Source organism: Ceratotherium simum, chromosome 23 (genome assembly GCF_057802395.1).
Source record: "Ceratotherium simum simum isolate JZ-2026a chromosome 23, ASM5780239v1, whole genome shotgun sequence".
NCBI classification, from domain to species: domain Eukaryota; kingdom Metazoa; phylum Chordata; class Mammalia; order Perissodactyla; family Rhinocerotidae; genus Ceratotherium; species Ceratotherium simum.
In genome coordinates this window covers 711,592-726,892 of record NC_141922.1, presented here as the reverse complement: position 1 = coordinate 726,892, position 15,301 = coordinate 711,592, and the positions used below count along the sequence as shown (strand labels likewise).

General features: G+C 56.9%; 1 protein-coding gene across 3 annotated transcripts in view; it reads right to left on the bottom strand.

The window, feature by feature from the left end:
- Positions 1–15,257, bottom strand: part of BOP1 (BOP1 ribosomal biogenesis factor) — a 28,103-nt gene extending 12,846 nt beyond the window's left edge. For 2 of the 3 annotated variants that reach the window (XM_087447250.1, XM_087447252.1), the window contains exons 1-3: positions 15,111–15,257; positions 13,335–13,541; positions 1,329–1,409 (exon numbers count right to left, since the gene is read on the bottom strand). In XM_087447250.1, the coding sequence (XP_087303376.1) occupies positions 1,329–1,409; positions 13,335–13,541; positions 15,111–15,209 (387 nt within the window). In that variant the 5' untranslated portion in view covers positions 15,210–15,257. The remainder of the gene's footprint in view (positions 1–1,328; positions 1,410–13,334; positions 13,542–15,110) is intronic. The other variant, XM_087447251.1, reaches the window with a different exon arrangement.
- Between the last annotated feature and the right edge of the window lie 44 nt (positions 15,258–15,301).

Sequence of the window (15,301 nt, the reverse complement as noted above, 5' to 3'; positions counted from 1 at the left end):
CATCGCGGTTCCCTCCTGTCACTCAGGCTGACATATGGGATAGTCATCGCCAGAGGAAGCAGCCCCCACAGCAGCTCCGGGACAGGCCAGGCCAGGAGGAGCATCTCCTCGAGGGTAGGCCGAACGCCCCTCCCCCAGCCTCAGCACTCAATTTACAATCATCATCGATTTCTCAAAATACCAAATATAAAAAAGTAGCCGACAGGATGTGGCTGCCGACAGCCAGAGCCCCTGGGAGGGGGGGAGACAGGCAGGGAGCCGCGCTGCATTGGCCCCCCCTCGCCGAGTGCGCCCGCTGCTCCGGCCAGGAAACCAATTTATTTTGTTTTGTCTCTGTTCTCTGAACGCACAGAGACCGGATCGGGCGGGCGGCCAAGGCTCCTGCAGCCGCTGCCAAGAGAGTGCGGGGGTGGGGGGTAGAAGACGAGCAGGGGAGGGGGCGCGTGCCTCCCCAGGCCCCGGACAGCCCCTGACAGGGGCAGGAAGAGCTCCTGAGGGGCGAGGACCACTGTCCCTGCAGGCCCCGCACCAGAGCCACCGCCTCCAGCCCCCAAGGAGGCATTGCCTAAGGAGACACACACCTGGGGGGCTCACACCGGAGGGCTCGGCACAGGGGCCACGGCCTTGCCCGGTGGCAAGGAGAGGACACACCAAGGAGAGGACAGGTGGGCAAGCACCACAGCCACCTCGGGGCTCAGAGCCCTTCAGCTTCCACCCGCTCCCCCCCCGGGCCCCCGTCAGGGCCTGTGGACGCAGACTGAGCACCCCCCGCCTGACACCAAGCTCTTCCCTTCCAACTCGCAAACTTGAGAGGGGTGAATGGGTTTGCTGAGGCCCACGTCGGCCCGCGCCTCGAGGACGCAGGAGGGGGAAGGGCAGAGCACCCAGGGCCTGCAGTCTCCTGCAGGAGGCTGACAGGCAGTGTTGCCCTCAGTACCTGGCAGGGCAGCCCCCAGGCGCGCCAACCGCGGGGCCCAGCACAGGTCGGCTGGTGTGAGGAAAGCCCCCCCGCCTCCCCATGCCCACCCAGAGTGTGAGCACAGCCGCCAAAGAGCACTCGGGGGACCCCAGCATCGGCCAACCACCCCACAGACATTCCCAGGGGTCCAGGGCCCAAGGCCGAGACATGGCCACACCCAACGCCCCTTCCCTCCCAGGCGATGACACACACCCTCCTGCAGTCATGTGTCCCTGACCCCGAAATCGCTCTTCCAGACTGGGAGTGGGGCCCTGGGCCAGGACGCCCACTCAGGCCTAGCGGTAGCCAGGGCTACCCAGCCCACCTGGGAAAGGTCCCCCACCCCCACCCCACATGGCCCCAGTCCTACCTCCTCATCAGAGCTGTCTTCTGCATACTCATCGCCGCCCTGCGCTCGAGCCACCTCTGTCCTTGGGGAAGGAGTCTCGGCCTGTGGAGAGAAGGGGAGATGATTACTCAGGACACTGACACCCTCTGATCTCGGGCAGATCCCAGGCCCAGGGTCCCCTGGCCCCCTCGGTGGTGGGGGGCTTTGGAAGAACTAATTGTCCCTTCTGCCGACTCTGAGGCCAAGGTTCCCACCACCCCAATCTCTGAGCAGCTCCAACCTGGCCCCGGGCCTCAAGACAAGACCAGGGACACCCAGGTCCAAGTGGGCCTCTTGGGGGGGCCCCACCAGGGCCCTCTGTCAAGGGCCAGACCCATCATGATATCCAGGCTCTGGGGGAAGACCCCAGGGAGGGGCTGACACCTGGTGCCAGACTGGAAAAGGAGCAGTCAGCAACAAAGCCAACAGCAAGGGCCCAGCCACCTCCGCAGCCCTTAATGAAAAAACAGCTGTAGGATTCCCAGCCCAACAGCTCCCACCTGGCCCAGAGGCAGCCCAGGGTCAGGGGCCAAGGCGGGGGTGGCCACTCGGCAGCAGCAGGTGATGGCTGGGGAGTCACCCACACCTGGGCAAGTCCACCTGGGGGAAGCGCATGGCACTCGCTGTCAGCTGCCGTCTGATAGCGCCCACAGCCCACTCACTCGGAGGGCAAGACCCTCACCCCACGGAGGCCTTGCAGACTCCGGCAGCAGCTGCGAGCTACGTCCAGCCCAGCCGACTAAGGGCCCGAGAGGTGCCCTAAACCCTCAGAATGCTGGGGAGACACAGCCCCCAGGCCCCCACTCTGCCCACCACGTCCACAGCCCCAGGCCGACCCCATCCCACCAGGTCAGTGAGCAGGTGCCACGAAGCATTCACATCCCCCATCTAGAAAACAGATTCTCCCCTTGGGGGGGTCGGGTGTACCGGAACCAGGGCTGATGGGGAAAACAGCCTCACCTCTCACCCCTGGGAGCAGTCAAGTGCTTGGGAGCAGGAGTCCCTGAGTGCAGGCGCCCCGCCCAGAGCCCACTCCCCCTGCCAGGGCAGGAGACAAGGGCCTGAGAGGCGGCTCTTCCTCTCGCCTGTTTTTCCCCTCAGTGCAAGAGGGGTGGGAGACTAAGTTTTTTTCCAGGCCAGGAACAAGGCGGAATTCGGTTTCCACGGCTCCCCCCACCCCCTGCTCCCTGTGCTGTGCACTGTGGGAGCCTTGCCTGCTGAAAGTGGGTCAGCACTGCCTGGCGGGCGTGGGGCGCGGGTGGAGGGCGCGCCCCAAGCTCCTGCCTCTGCCCAGGGCCCAAAGCTCTCCTCCCATTCTCACCTGCAGGAGCCCACCCACAGCAGCAACCGGCAGGCACACCTGCCCCAGGCCCTGGACTGGCAGGACCTCAGGGCTGAGCAGTCTGTAAGTCTCCTTGACAAGCACCCCAATGCCAAGCCACGGCCAGCAGGCCACTCCTTGCAGCAGGGTCCACAGCGGTGCCCTCAGGCTAGGCTCCCCCGCTGCCCACAGCGCCAGCCTGCCCAATGTTCTCCACCAGGTGCTAAACTCCCACGAGTCCCACACCACCTGTGCCACAGGCCGTGGTCATGGGGTCCTGGCAGGAGAAAACAGACATGTCCCTTGTCCTCCAGAACTCCATGCACCTCACACTACCCTGCAATGGCTGGCTGGCCCGAGGCAGCAGTGTGCAGGCACGGAGAGCCAGACGCAGGCAGGCCCTGGGCGAGGCGAGCAGTGATGGCCAGTGGGGCTGTGAGTTCCCACACAGAAGAGATGGACATCTAACCCTCCTCGGGGCACTGAGGAGCTGCATCCTCCCTCCAGACTTGACACTGCAGGGCAGGTGGTGGCCGCGAGGGGGCAGCAGCGATGCGGGGCGCAGCCCACCTCCCAGAAGCAGAGGGTAGACCCCATCCCTTCAAAGTCTGGAGACACTTTGTTGTAGTCGGGCTTTGGCCATTTTTTAAAAAAAAACTTCAGAGTTAAGAAAGCAGACCACAAAACCATCAAACACAGAAAAGGCTAACGTGGGAATGCAGCTCCTGGCACACCGCCATCCTCGCCTCCTGTCTCACACAGCCCAGCCCTGGCCACTAGCATCCGAGACTCCTGGTTCTCAGGCGCAGACACAAGGTGGTGGGGTCTGCCCAGATCCACAGAGCCCGCAGCCCATGAGCACACACCCCAAGACTGGTTCAACCCTGCGTGGCGCTGCCCCCCTAAACACACTCACATGGACTGCTCAGGGGGCCACAGGTAGGCCAAAGGGAAGTGGGGCTCTGTAGCAAGTCCCTAGGCCAGGGAACCGAGGGTCTCGGATGGGCATCTCCTAGGAGGGGTGTGCAGCCTCACATCACAACTGGCGACTCCACAGCCAGGCGGCCGACGAGGTGCAGGCTGTGGGGTGGAGGAGCCCAGAGAGACGGCAGGGGCAGCACAGAGCGATGACTCAGGCCATGGCAGAGCAGGACTGAGGGACAACTGGTGGACAGCAAGCCACCCCCGAGGTGAGGGGCACAAGGACACCAGCGTGAGGGAATGTGGGGCGTCAGCAAAGAGGGCAGTGGGAGGTGGGCAACTGGAGTCCGGTACCAGCGTCTAGGCAGGGCCAGGGGCACAGAAGGGTGCACTGGCCACTAGGGAGAGGGAGGCTGCACCAACAGCTGGGCAGCAGCCCGGAACAGCCTCTGGGCGGGTGAAGGAGAAGCAGGGGAGGGTGCCTGTGGGAAGGGCCACAAGGAAGCAGCACCAGGAGGCTGGGCCAGGCCCTGTCCCCAAATCCCAGGTGGCCTCTGGACCTGGTCCTCAAGGGAACACGCGCTTGCTTCTCTGCCCAACCCCAGGACCAGAATGTACCACAAGGACCAAAGGAGGGATCCCGAGGGGGTTCTGACAGCCTCAGATGGTATCCAAACAATGGTATCTTATTATGATTGCAACAGACCCACTCCTGCCCAGCATCAGGCCCAGCCTGGCCACACCCCACTGCCACCGCCAACCAGGCACGCAGCAGCACGGGCCCCTCCATCTCCTCCGGTAAGCAGGACAGTGACAGCCGCTGTGGTGGCTCAGACTGGGTTGGCCTAGCTAGAACTTCACCCCCTGCACTGCCTTCTCCGTGGGGTCCAGGTCAGGCCGGCCCACAAGAAGGTTCTGTCAGGGCCGGCCCCGTGGCTTAGCGGTTAAGTGCGCGCACTCCGCTGCTGGCGGCCCAGGTCCGGATCCCGGGCACGCACCGACGCACTGCTTCTCCGGCCATGCTGAGGCCGCATCCCACATACAGCAACTAGAAGGATGTGCAGCTATGACATACAACTATCTACTGGGGCTTTGGGGAGAAAAAAAATAAAATTATAAAAAAAAAAGGAAGGTTCTGTCAGTGACTTGGAAGGCAGGAGGAGAGGAGCAGCCACCACACCTGAAGGTCACTGTGAGATGCAGCCGGGCTTGTGTGCGGGTCCTTGACATCTCAGAACAAACGTCAAATCCAGACTGCTGCTGGTAACAGGGATCCAGGGATCCAGGGATGCAGCCAAGACCCCCTGCAGAAAGGAGCCTCCAAGAACCTAATACCATGCTGCAGACTCTCCAGACTGGACAATAATGCTGCTAAGATGCCCCAGGGAGCCCAACAGAGACAAGGGCTGCTTCCAAAGAGCTCTGTACATATGGCTCATCTAACAGGGAAGACATATATTGATACCTAGGAGACCCACACAGTTTTTTGGGTTTTTTTGTTTGTTTTTGTGAGGAAGATCAGCCCTGAGCTAAAATCCATGCTAATCCTCCTCTTTTTTGCTGAGGAAGACCAGCCCTGAGCTAACATCTATTGCCAATCCTCCTCCTTTTTTTTCCCCAAAGCCCCAGTAGATAGTTGTTATGTCATAGCTGCACATCCTTCTAGTTGCTGTATGTGGGATGTGGCCTCAGCATGGCCGGAGAAGCGGTGCGTCGGTGCACGCCCAGGATCCGAACCCGGGCCGCCAGTAGCAGAGCGCGCACACTTAACCGCTAAGCCACGGGGCCAGCCCCCCACACAGTTTTTAAAGAAAATACACCAGTGGGGTCTGAGAAGCCCAGAGAAAATACAAGACGGAAACACCTCTCATTTTTCAGGGAACAAGGTGACTCAGAGGAGGGGCACAGTCATTCTCAGGAGCAGGAGCCAGTACTGCACCAGGAAATGGCCGTGTGTGCCTGGCCAATTTCAGGAACACCACGGACCAGTGACTGCTCCATGCTACCTGCTTCCCTATTTAGAACAGAAGTTTAATGTGTGACTTGGTGCCACTACTGCACTTGGCTGTGTGGGGAGGAGCCTGAGGATCCTCACCTGCACCTGGGCCTGATTTAGACAAGACCCTGGGGCTGGGGCCAGAGCTGACATGGCAACGAGATGAGTGCTGAGGGGGCTGAGGGGAGGGGGAATGTGACTGTGGCTGTTTTAAAGATTTTATTTATTTATTTTTTCCCCCCAAAGCCCCAGTAGATAGTTGTGTGTCATAGCTGCACAGCCTTCTAGTTGCTGTATGTGGGACGCGGCCTCAGCATGGCCGGAGAAGCAGCGCGTCGGTGCGAGCCCGGGATCCGAACCCGGGTCGCCAGCAGTGGAGCGCGCTCACTTAACCACCAAGCCACGGGGCCGGCCCCGACTGTGGCTGTTTTAAACCATGACTGCAAATCTTTGACTTTCCTCCCATCAAGAGGCAGAGTCTGTGTGCCCCCATCCCGAATCTGCATGGGCTTCTGGATGCTTCACCCGCCCAAGGGAAGCAGCCCAAACTGACAGTACATGCTCCAGGTCTAGGTCATAAAGGCCTTACAGCTCGGCCTTGTATGCTGGATGCTTGCCCTCAGAGCCCTGAGCCCTCACAGAGGGAGACAGACAGGTAGACAGAGATGTCAAGCGAGTGCCAACTATTCAGGTCACCCCAGCCTGGACACATGAGTGAAGAGGCCCCCGCCGTTCTCGCTTGGGACAGTCACCTGAGCCCCAGAATGTGGGATGTGATGTGAGTGATGATCCTCCTAGGACAGAATGTACCAGAACCCTGGAGGGGCACAGGAGAAGCTGAGGTGCTCCATGCGGTAGAGCCTAATTCTCTGGTGGAACCCAGCTGAGGGAGGCTGTGGGATCCCCCAATCCCACTGATTACGATAACGCAGACGTAACACCACCACACCCTGCCTGAATTCTGATGCCCAGAAATGAGAGTGTGACAAAATGGCTGTTTGATGCTGGAATGGGCAGTGGAACAGCTGCCTGCCTCCCCCACAGGGGCCGTCCCCACTCCAGCCGCTGGATCACGTCCACGGCTCCTTGGTACATGCCCAGGCACTTGAGGTAGTCTCTACTAACTAGCCAGTGAGAATCACTGGGCATGCCCCATCCTTCGTACCCCACAATCCACAGTTCCCAGGTCACACTCCACCAGATGGCGCCAACACCCAGACCCCAGAGTACACAGCGGCACCATGGCCTGGACCCCAAGACTCACACAGCCCACTTCCTTACATCCTGGCAGCCCCCACCCACCATGCTCCAGAGCCATGCTGAGCCCCAGGTGGGCTCCTCCTGCCCAAGAGTTTACAGTAAGCTCCACACACAGACACTACAGGCAGAACTCTTAAGTTATCTGGAAAATGCTCCTTACACGTTGGGCATTACTACTAGGTCTTTTGTTACGTTCTTGAAGGTGGCAAGCAGACTGAACTAATGAAAATGGAAACTTTCGCACAAAAGAATAAGAAAACAAAATAGAAAAACATCCCATATAAATAGAGAGAACCAAAGCAAACAGGCCAAGTAGGAAGAAACGGATCTAAATAATCACAAAAGGGAAAAAATGGCTTCAAGTACACAAATCCACTAGACACCAGGAATCAAGAGAAGACACAATGTCGGCAACATCATCTTTCCTGCGGGACCAGAAAGGCCCACTACAAGCACTGCAAAGTGCTGCTGGGGAGGATGCAGGGAGGGAGAGAGGTCCTGGGTGACGGGAGGACAGGGACCTGGGCTCAGATGGGGCAGGGGGCATGGCGGGGGTGGGAGGCCTAAGGAAATTCTCCTCCGATGTCGATTTTCTCCCTGAACTGGCAGCCACGCCACTGCCTGAGAGTGGAGGCAGGAAGGGAGTGGCTGGTCAGCAGAGAGCCAAGGTGAGGTGGGAGGTGGATGTGGGAGAGGTGGGGGCAGGAGTGTGGCCAAGGCCGAGGAGTGTGGAGGAGCGGCACCTGGCACGCAGGTGGCACACAGTGCAGGGCTCCACTCGGCTTCCTTCGGTGATGCTGGTGCAGCCATTGGGCAGAGGGTTCCCTGGCCGGGCAGGTTTGCAGACATGCTGTCAGAGGGTGAGGAGCAAGAGCTGGAGGGTGGGCCCAGGTGACTGGGGGACTGGTCTCTAGACAGGGACTCAGGTCAAAGAGGCAGTGAAGGACAGGGACAAGGGACAGGGCTGTCAGTCCTGAGGGGACCTGGAGTGAGGGGCTGGAGACAGGAGCAGGTGCTCAGAGTGGAGGCAAAGGAGCGAGCTGATCCAGGAAGAAGATGAGATCGGTACAGCAGAGGAGCACAAGGAGCTCCCCACCCCAAGACTACACAAAAAATCAAATTGGACAAGCAAATCCACTGGCTGCAAGGAGGCTGAAGCCACTGGGCCTCACTGTGAACATGCTGGGCCCTACAACGAACCTGCTCCAAGGAGGAGGGTGGGGGAGACACCAGCACACGGCCCCCACCTTTCTAGGCCCATGTCATTCCCACCCACTTACCAGCCCCCCAAATACACCGTGCTCTTCCTCACCTGAGTTCCTTCTGCCAACAGCCAGGTGAGCAAGCTGGAAGCGTAACCTCCAGCTCCTGTCAGCACCGCGACGACACCTCACGAGACCCTGCAGTCAGCCTGTGGCAATCCCCGACTCCCAGAAACAGTGGGGTCCACCTCAGCCATGAGCTAGGGCAGGGCTGGGGGTCGGGGGATGCAGGCCAAGCCAGGCAGAGAGGCCCAGGTTAAGAAGAGGCAGACGTCCAGGGTCCACATGGCATCCTCTAACCCATGCGGAGGGAACAGAACGAAACTCACAGAGCCCAAGCCCAGACCTTCGAAACACGACAGTAATGAACACTCTGCACTTCACATGCTTACAGATTCAGCTGAAACACTTCTCACAGAAACACAGGAAAAGACACCTCATTCCTGATGAAAGAAAATAATCATAAAGCAACAACAAGAAGCCTTTTTTCCCATTTATCAGAGTGGGAAAAATAAAGAAGTTCAACCACATACGGTGTTGGCAGGGAGTGGGAAGCAGGCGCCCCAGGATGGCTGGCAGGAGTGCAGTGTGGCACAGCTTCCGGGAAGGACACTTGGGACTTCCTTCCACAATTAAAAATGCACTGACCCTCCGACCCGGAAATTCTTCTCGGAATTTATCCCAAGAACTGCTTGCACGTGTGAGAACTAGCATAAATGAGGTGATCACAGCACCACGTGTAACAGTGGATGATTGCAACTGCCCACCCATTGGGGCTGGTCAGGCGGGCACTGCAGACACTGCTCCGGAGGAGGGCTGTGCACGAACCTCAGAGATGGAGCCACGGCAGAATGCAGCGTGCAGGGGTGCTCGCCTTCGTTAGGAAACAATCAGACACTGCACATACAGGAGGTTGGATGCACAGAAAACACCCCAGAGGAGACCCAGGGACCAGAGACAGTGGTTGTCCCCACCGAGAAGCAGGGGCAGGGCAGGAGAGATGTCCCTCAGGAGCTCCCGAGTGCTCTCCAGTACCCCTAGATGTCACAAGTATGTCACTTAATCACCCACACCCCTTAAAAAGAAAATGGTGGACGTGTTTAAATTGATGCCAAAGGCCCAAGAGGAAGTGGAAAGTGAGAGGCAGGAGTGTGCCACACAGTGGTACCCAGAGTGCCCTGGTACTGGACAGGGCCACTCCCACCCACGAAGGGCACGTCTGCAAGGGCGACCCTAAGTACCTGGGCAGGCAGGAAGGCAATGCTTCCACAGCTGGGCCCGTCTCTCCCTGTGGGAAAGGAAGGCAGAGGCCCAGAGAAGTCTCCATAGAACGTGCCAACGACCATCTGGCTGTAAGAGGACCCTTATCTGTGGAATGCTTTCAGCAGGATAGTCCTGATCTGGGACAGCCTGTGGCAAACACACCTGGAATCCAGAGATTTACAGGGCAGGACTCCCTGAAAATGAACTATCAGCCTTGTAACTACCAGAAGAGCAAAACAAACCAACTGGCTCCCTCCTGTGTAACTCAGCCGCCCTTGTCAACTGGTTAGTGCCTCTGGCCTGGGTACATCCCACCACAGGCGGCAAGGCCCTGGGGAGCCACACTCACAATTAGGACCTATCTCTGCTGGCCACTGCCTCAGGACATGTGTCCTTGACATCACATAAGCCTGACACCGTGGCAGGATGCCCTTCAGACGCATGAAGCAGAGTGGTAAAGAAGCGGGGTGACTGCCTACCCATCTTGGTAGGAAGTGGTGGAAGCCTTAACACAGGTTATGGCGGACAAGTCTTGCCAACAGAATATGAAGGAAACAGAAATGGGAGCTGGCTAAGTGACGAGTGGGAGCACACAGCAGAAGAGAAGTTAGCGGAAACCTGTGTGGCAAGGTGCTCGGCGGCGGCCCTGGTAAGAACCAGGCCCTAGAAAGGAGGCAGCTGGAGTGGAAGACAGTAGGGTTGTTTTCTCTTGTCACAGATGTCATCTCACTCTTCAGGGAGTCCCCAAGCAAACATCACTTTCGCTTGCAAAGTAGCTCACCTAAGACCACCAATTATTCGCAGGAGCACACAGGCAGCCGTGGCCATGGCCAGGCGCCACAGGACCCTGGGGCTTTCCGTTAAAGAGCTGGGACACTTGGCAGAGATGTGCGCAGCAGCTGATGTGTCACTGCTGGCGTGGATTCATACAACTAATGGTGGCGGGGAAACACTAATTCTAGAAGCTGCTCAATGGAAGGGGGTCTTGGGTTGAGGACCCACTCCCAGGGGCAGGCATGTCTGGGCAGAAGACTCCATGGTGTGACATGTGACAACCCACTGGCTGTGGCAGGTGAAGGTGGGCCAGCAGACCTGAGAGGGCCCTGACCCAGTGGAATCTCCCCAATGTGGAAGGTTCCATGTGTAAGCAGCCCTGCACTGGCTTCAGGATGACAGAGGAACAGGCCTAACCAGGGGCCACCGATGCACAGCATGACAGAGCTGCCATGGGGGCCCACTCCTGGATGCTTTGTGTGGCCGCGCTCGTGGAAGACAGGAGAGTACGTAAAAAGTAGTGACTGGCTTGCTGGCTCCGCTTCCACCTACCGGGCTGCGTGATGGAAACGGGGCTCAGGTCATCCAGAGAGGGGCGTGAACAGGAGACGTGGAGGGAATACCCAGCTCAACCAGGCAGAGAGGCATGGACGGCTTTGGAGGAATGAGTAGAACAAAAGGGGAGATGCGGGGATTTCCACTAAGGAGCTGAGACTACCCCACTTCTGCAATTCACTCTCTTGCCTGGAGGAATTCAAACGCAGTAATGAGATTTAGATGCTTTAGAACAGAAAATATTCCAACAGGAGCCGACCATACCACTCTGTTAAAGTACAACAGCCAGAGACGTCAGCGCCCTGAGGCAGCAGCCCAGGGTGGCGAGTGGAAGGCAGAATCATGGCTTTGACTCACGTCCAGGACGGCCCACAGGAGACAGGGATGGGCCCTCAGAGCCCGGCCATGAAATGAAAGGAGGAAACACCTCACTGGCGGGAGTTGAGACCTCATGAAGTCCCGAAGCTGTCCCAGCACAGCACAGGAGGGAGGGGCCGTGGTCCTGGCTTCAACTGAGGGGCAGCTCAGGCTGCTCCAGAGCACAGGCAGCCTCACCGCCCTCTGAGGACTGCCCCCACCCAGGTGGCCCGGGCCAGCTTCCCCAGACTGAGGGCTCAGAGGGCATCCCTGAAGGCAGAGGGCAGAGGGCAAAGGGCCAAGGGCTGACCCCGCCCTCTGGAGAAGATGGGGCATTTACTCTCTCATGGGCTGCAGCCTCAGTCCTCACTAAACAGGCCAGCAAGCAGACCCTAGATGGCAGAACTGCAAAGAATACCCAGCTATGTGGGCACAGAAACCTGAGCAAGAACCCAGATGGATGAGCATGTGCCCAGTGGCTCAGAGGGGTCAAGAGCATGGCAGGTCCGGAGTGAGCACCCCTTCCACCAGCCTCCACCAGACAGCCTCTTGTACACATTATCTAGTTGAGAGAATTTAAATAAAAAATTATTTTTATTGGGGCCGGCCTGGTGGCCTAGTGGTTGAGTTTGCACACTCCACTTTGGTGGCCCAGGGTTTGCGGCTTTGGATCCTGGGCGCAGACCTACAAATACAAACCGCTTATCAAGCTGTGCTATGGCAGGCGTCCCATGTATAAAAATGGAGGAAGACGGGCACAGGTATTAGCTCAGTGCCAATCTTCCTCACCAAAAAAAAAAAAAAAAAAATTATTTTTATTAAAAAAAGAATTAATTTTTATTTTTATTTTATTTATTTTTTTTGGTGAGGAAGATTGGCCCTGAGCCAACGTCTGTTGCCAATCTTGTTCTTTTTACTGAGGAAGACTGGCTCTGAGCCAACACTGTGCCCATCTTCCTCTATTTTGTATGTGGGTCACCTGCCACAGCATGGCTTGATGAGCGGTGTGTCGGTCTGCATTCCGGATTTGAACCAGTGAACCCCAGGCCACTGAAGCAGAACACACAAACTTAACCACTATGCCACAAGGCTGGCCCCTATTTAATTTTTAAAAATTATTTTAAAAATTCTATTTATAAAAAAGGATAAAAATCCTTTTTTTAAAGGAAATATTCAAATACTTAAATGTGTGTGGATGTTTAATTTTAAAAGAAGGGGAAAAAGATCCAGAAAGATGATTATTAACTGCGGTCACCAACTGGAACAAGTGCATGAGTGGGAACTTCCACCCTGTACTCAACGGTGTTGACGTAAAATTTAATTTTTTGTGGAGGAGGGTATATTTGACATTTCAAAAAGTTTAAAAAAGGAGGAAAAATAGTTTCCTGTAATCCTACAAACCACGGTCAACACAGTTAACGCATCATCTTCTCTCTGGGCACACCAGTGTTACAACAAAAGCTTGAATAGTGTAGAAGGTTTAAACTTGATTTTAAATCTTTTCTTCCTAGTAAACAGATCAAACAAGCACGGCCTTTTCGTTTCCATTATGAGAATAGACATCTGTATGAGGCAAGGTCATAACTTCCAGAACACCAGGGCCATTAGAAATATAAACACCTGTAGTTATAAACTTGTTTCTAGAACGTTCTAAATAACAAATGCCTTATCTTAGTTAAATTAAGCTTTGCTCTCATTTTTCTCACTTAAAACAAGAGCAGAGTGCGTCCTTCCCCATCATCACAGCAACAGATACGATGCCAAAGCCTCGACCACTGGGGCCCCTCGGGCTCCTGCCCACCCTGGGATCAGGCTGGGGTGGAATGGAGCTCCTGCTTTGCCCACCCCTTCACGTGTGTCCTGCTAGCCCCTCCAGGCAGTCCCCCACACGCGAATCTCTACCTCAGGCTTTGCCCTAAGAAATCCACCCTACAACTGAATCTAGCAAAGTGGGCTGAGTCCCATGGAGAGGTGACATCAGAATCACTGGAGGGGGAGGACCAGGCATGTGGATTTTTGGAGTTCCTGTGAACAAAGCACTTAACTGCAGTTGAAAACCAGTGCCCTAGAGCTTGGAGCACCCCAGCTCCAAACAAGGTCTACCTAGCCCCAAATGTGCCCCAGGTACATCAGAGGAGACACAAGGGCCTTAGGGTTCCCAAGGAAACTTGAAGAAAGCAGTGTGGGGCAGCCCCCCAGAGAGCATAAGGCACAGCGGGCACCTCCCTTCCTGGCCACCTTCATCCAGAGGGAGAGCCCACTGGAGGCTCCTCACTCACCCACCGCACCTGCTGCCCAGTGGTCTTCTCCGTCCCGCCATGGTTCTCATCACTGCTGGCCCCATCCTCTTCCTCAGCTGCAGTGTCTGCGCTACTGTCACTGCCGGAATCTTCCAGGCCTGAGAACACACTCTCCTCACTGTCAGAGAGGCCAGAATTGCTGCCATCCTCGAGCGGAGAGGTCGGGAGGTCACAGAGGAGAGAGGGCTGCAAGGAGCACAGTGTTGATGACAGCCAGACCCCACAGCCCACCCACCAGCCTTGCCCACCAAGCACCATGCACTGACCCATAGGTCTGTGTTGCCAGCCTCCAAGGCCACAGCCCTCAGGTCACAAGGCTCCACCTCCACCAAAACCATCCACCCAACCCAGGCCTTCCTCACCATCCACCTCTGCCAACAGCACAGCTGCCTGCCCTCGGAAGGGACATTTAATTGCTAGCATCTCACAGGGGAAGGACTTTTCAAGAACAATGTCCCCTTCTTAGAGCTCGGTTCCATTGCATTACCAACACTTGCTCTCCACCCTCTGCACCCCGCCCTGGTATTCAAGGCCCCAGAGCTATGAGGGCAATAGGGCAGGGGCTGGGGCCAGGAGAGGACCAGAACCCCTGAGGGGCTTTTCCCACTTGAAGTAGAAGCCTCCATATCCAAGCAGACTAGGACCAACAATTGATCAGTAAATAGTAACAGTCGGTTCAAGAGTGATAAAAATGATGTAAGCTTTACTTAAAAACAAGAATACACCCATTCACCCCCTCGTAGGGTAGGACTAGAGCAGAGCTCTGCTGACTAGACACCATCACATCCCTAATTCTACAGGACACAACACAGTGGGCGGGCCCAGTGGTTGCCTTTTAAAAGTGGAACAAGAACTTGTAGATTTAGAAAGCATTTGAGTGCAGAATCCTACATTTCACTGTTCCTCAACAGTTTAAAAGTCTCTCACCTAACTGGACATCTGGCACTCACCAGTTATTCCACAGCACTCGACTTAGTTTTCATAGAAGCAACTCTGATATACACTCCCTCCTGCTGTTTATCTCCAATATCTAGTTAGCTACACAGCTGCAAGTGCTCCTGGTGAGCAGAGCCCAGTGGTGGAAGCAGGCAATCTTGGCGCCCAGACCTGCCTGCTGACAGGGAGCAGCAAGGGGACAGGTCACAAGGCAAAGGGGCAGCCTGACAATCCAGCTAAGTGGAGTCCGCTGAGAGGGGCTCGACTGTACATGCCTTCTACGACTTTCTACGACCCAGATTTGACGACACCCCCACAACCGAGCTGGGGTTCAGCTGAACAGCAGGAGCGGCTATGAGTCCAGTCAAAAGGATGTGACTAACGCAGCAGGCACTGGGTTCTAGTCACGCTTTCTTATTCTCATATTTTCATTAACTTTTACAGTGGATCTAACATACTAGCAGTGTATAAACATATAAGTATTTAATAAGGTGCAAGCTCAAATCTTCTTAATAGCAAGATGCATAATTTAAAGGCTGCTGCACAGGACACCAGCTCTCCTTCCTGTCTCTCCTGCGCAGACTGTTCTTCCGCCCCGCCCCCACTCCAGCCGCCTCTCGCACAGGGGGTGCTCTTTGCCCAGTACGCCCCCCACAAGGCCACCTGCTGCAAAGGACAAGCGACCCTTTCTTCCTCTCATTCCCAGGCCCACCGCACGCTGGGCGGGCTTGCCGTGGGCCGAAGGGCCGAGAAGCCACCACGTGCAACCCCCGCCCCGCCGCCCTGCTCCCGCTCCAGCTCCGCGCAGCCCGCTGTCACCTCCTCCGGCGCCAGCGCCGGCTCCGGCTCGGGCAGCCGCTTCCCGGGCCGCGCCCTTCCAGCCGCCGCCGCACACCCCGCACCCCGCGCGCCCGCCATGCTCCCCGGCCTGTCCCGACCCGCTCCGCCACTTCCGGCAGCGGCCCGGTCGCGTGGGCCTGGGGGCGGGGCTCGTGAGGTCAGACGGTGCG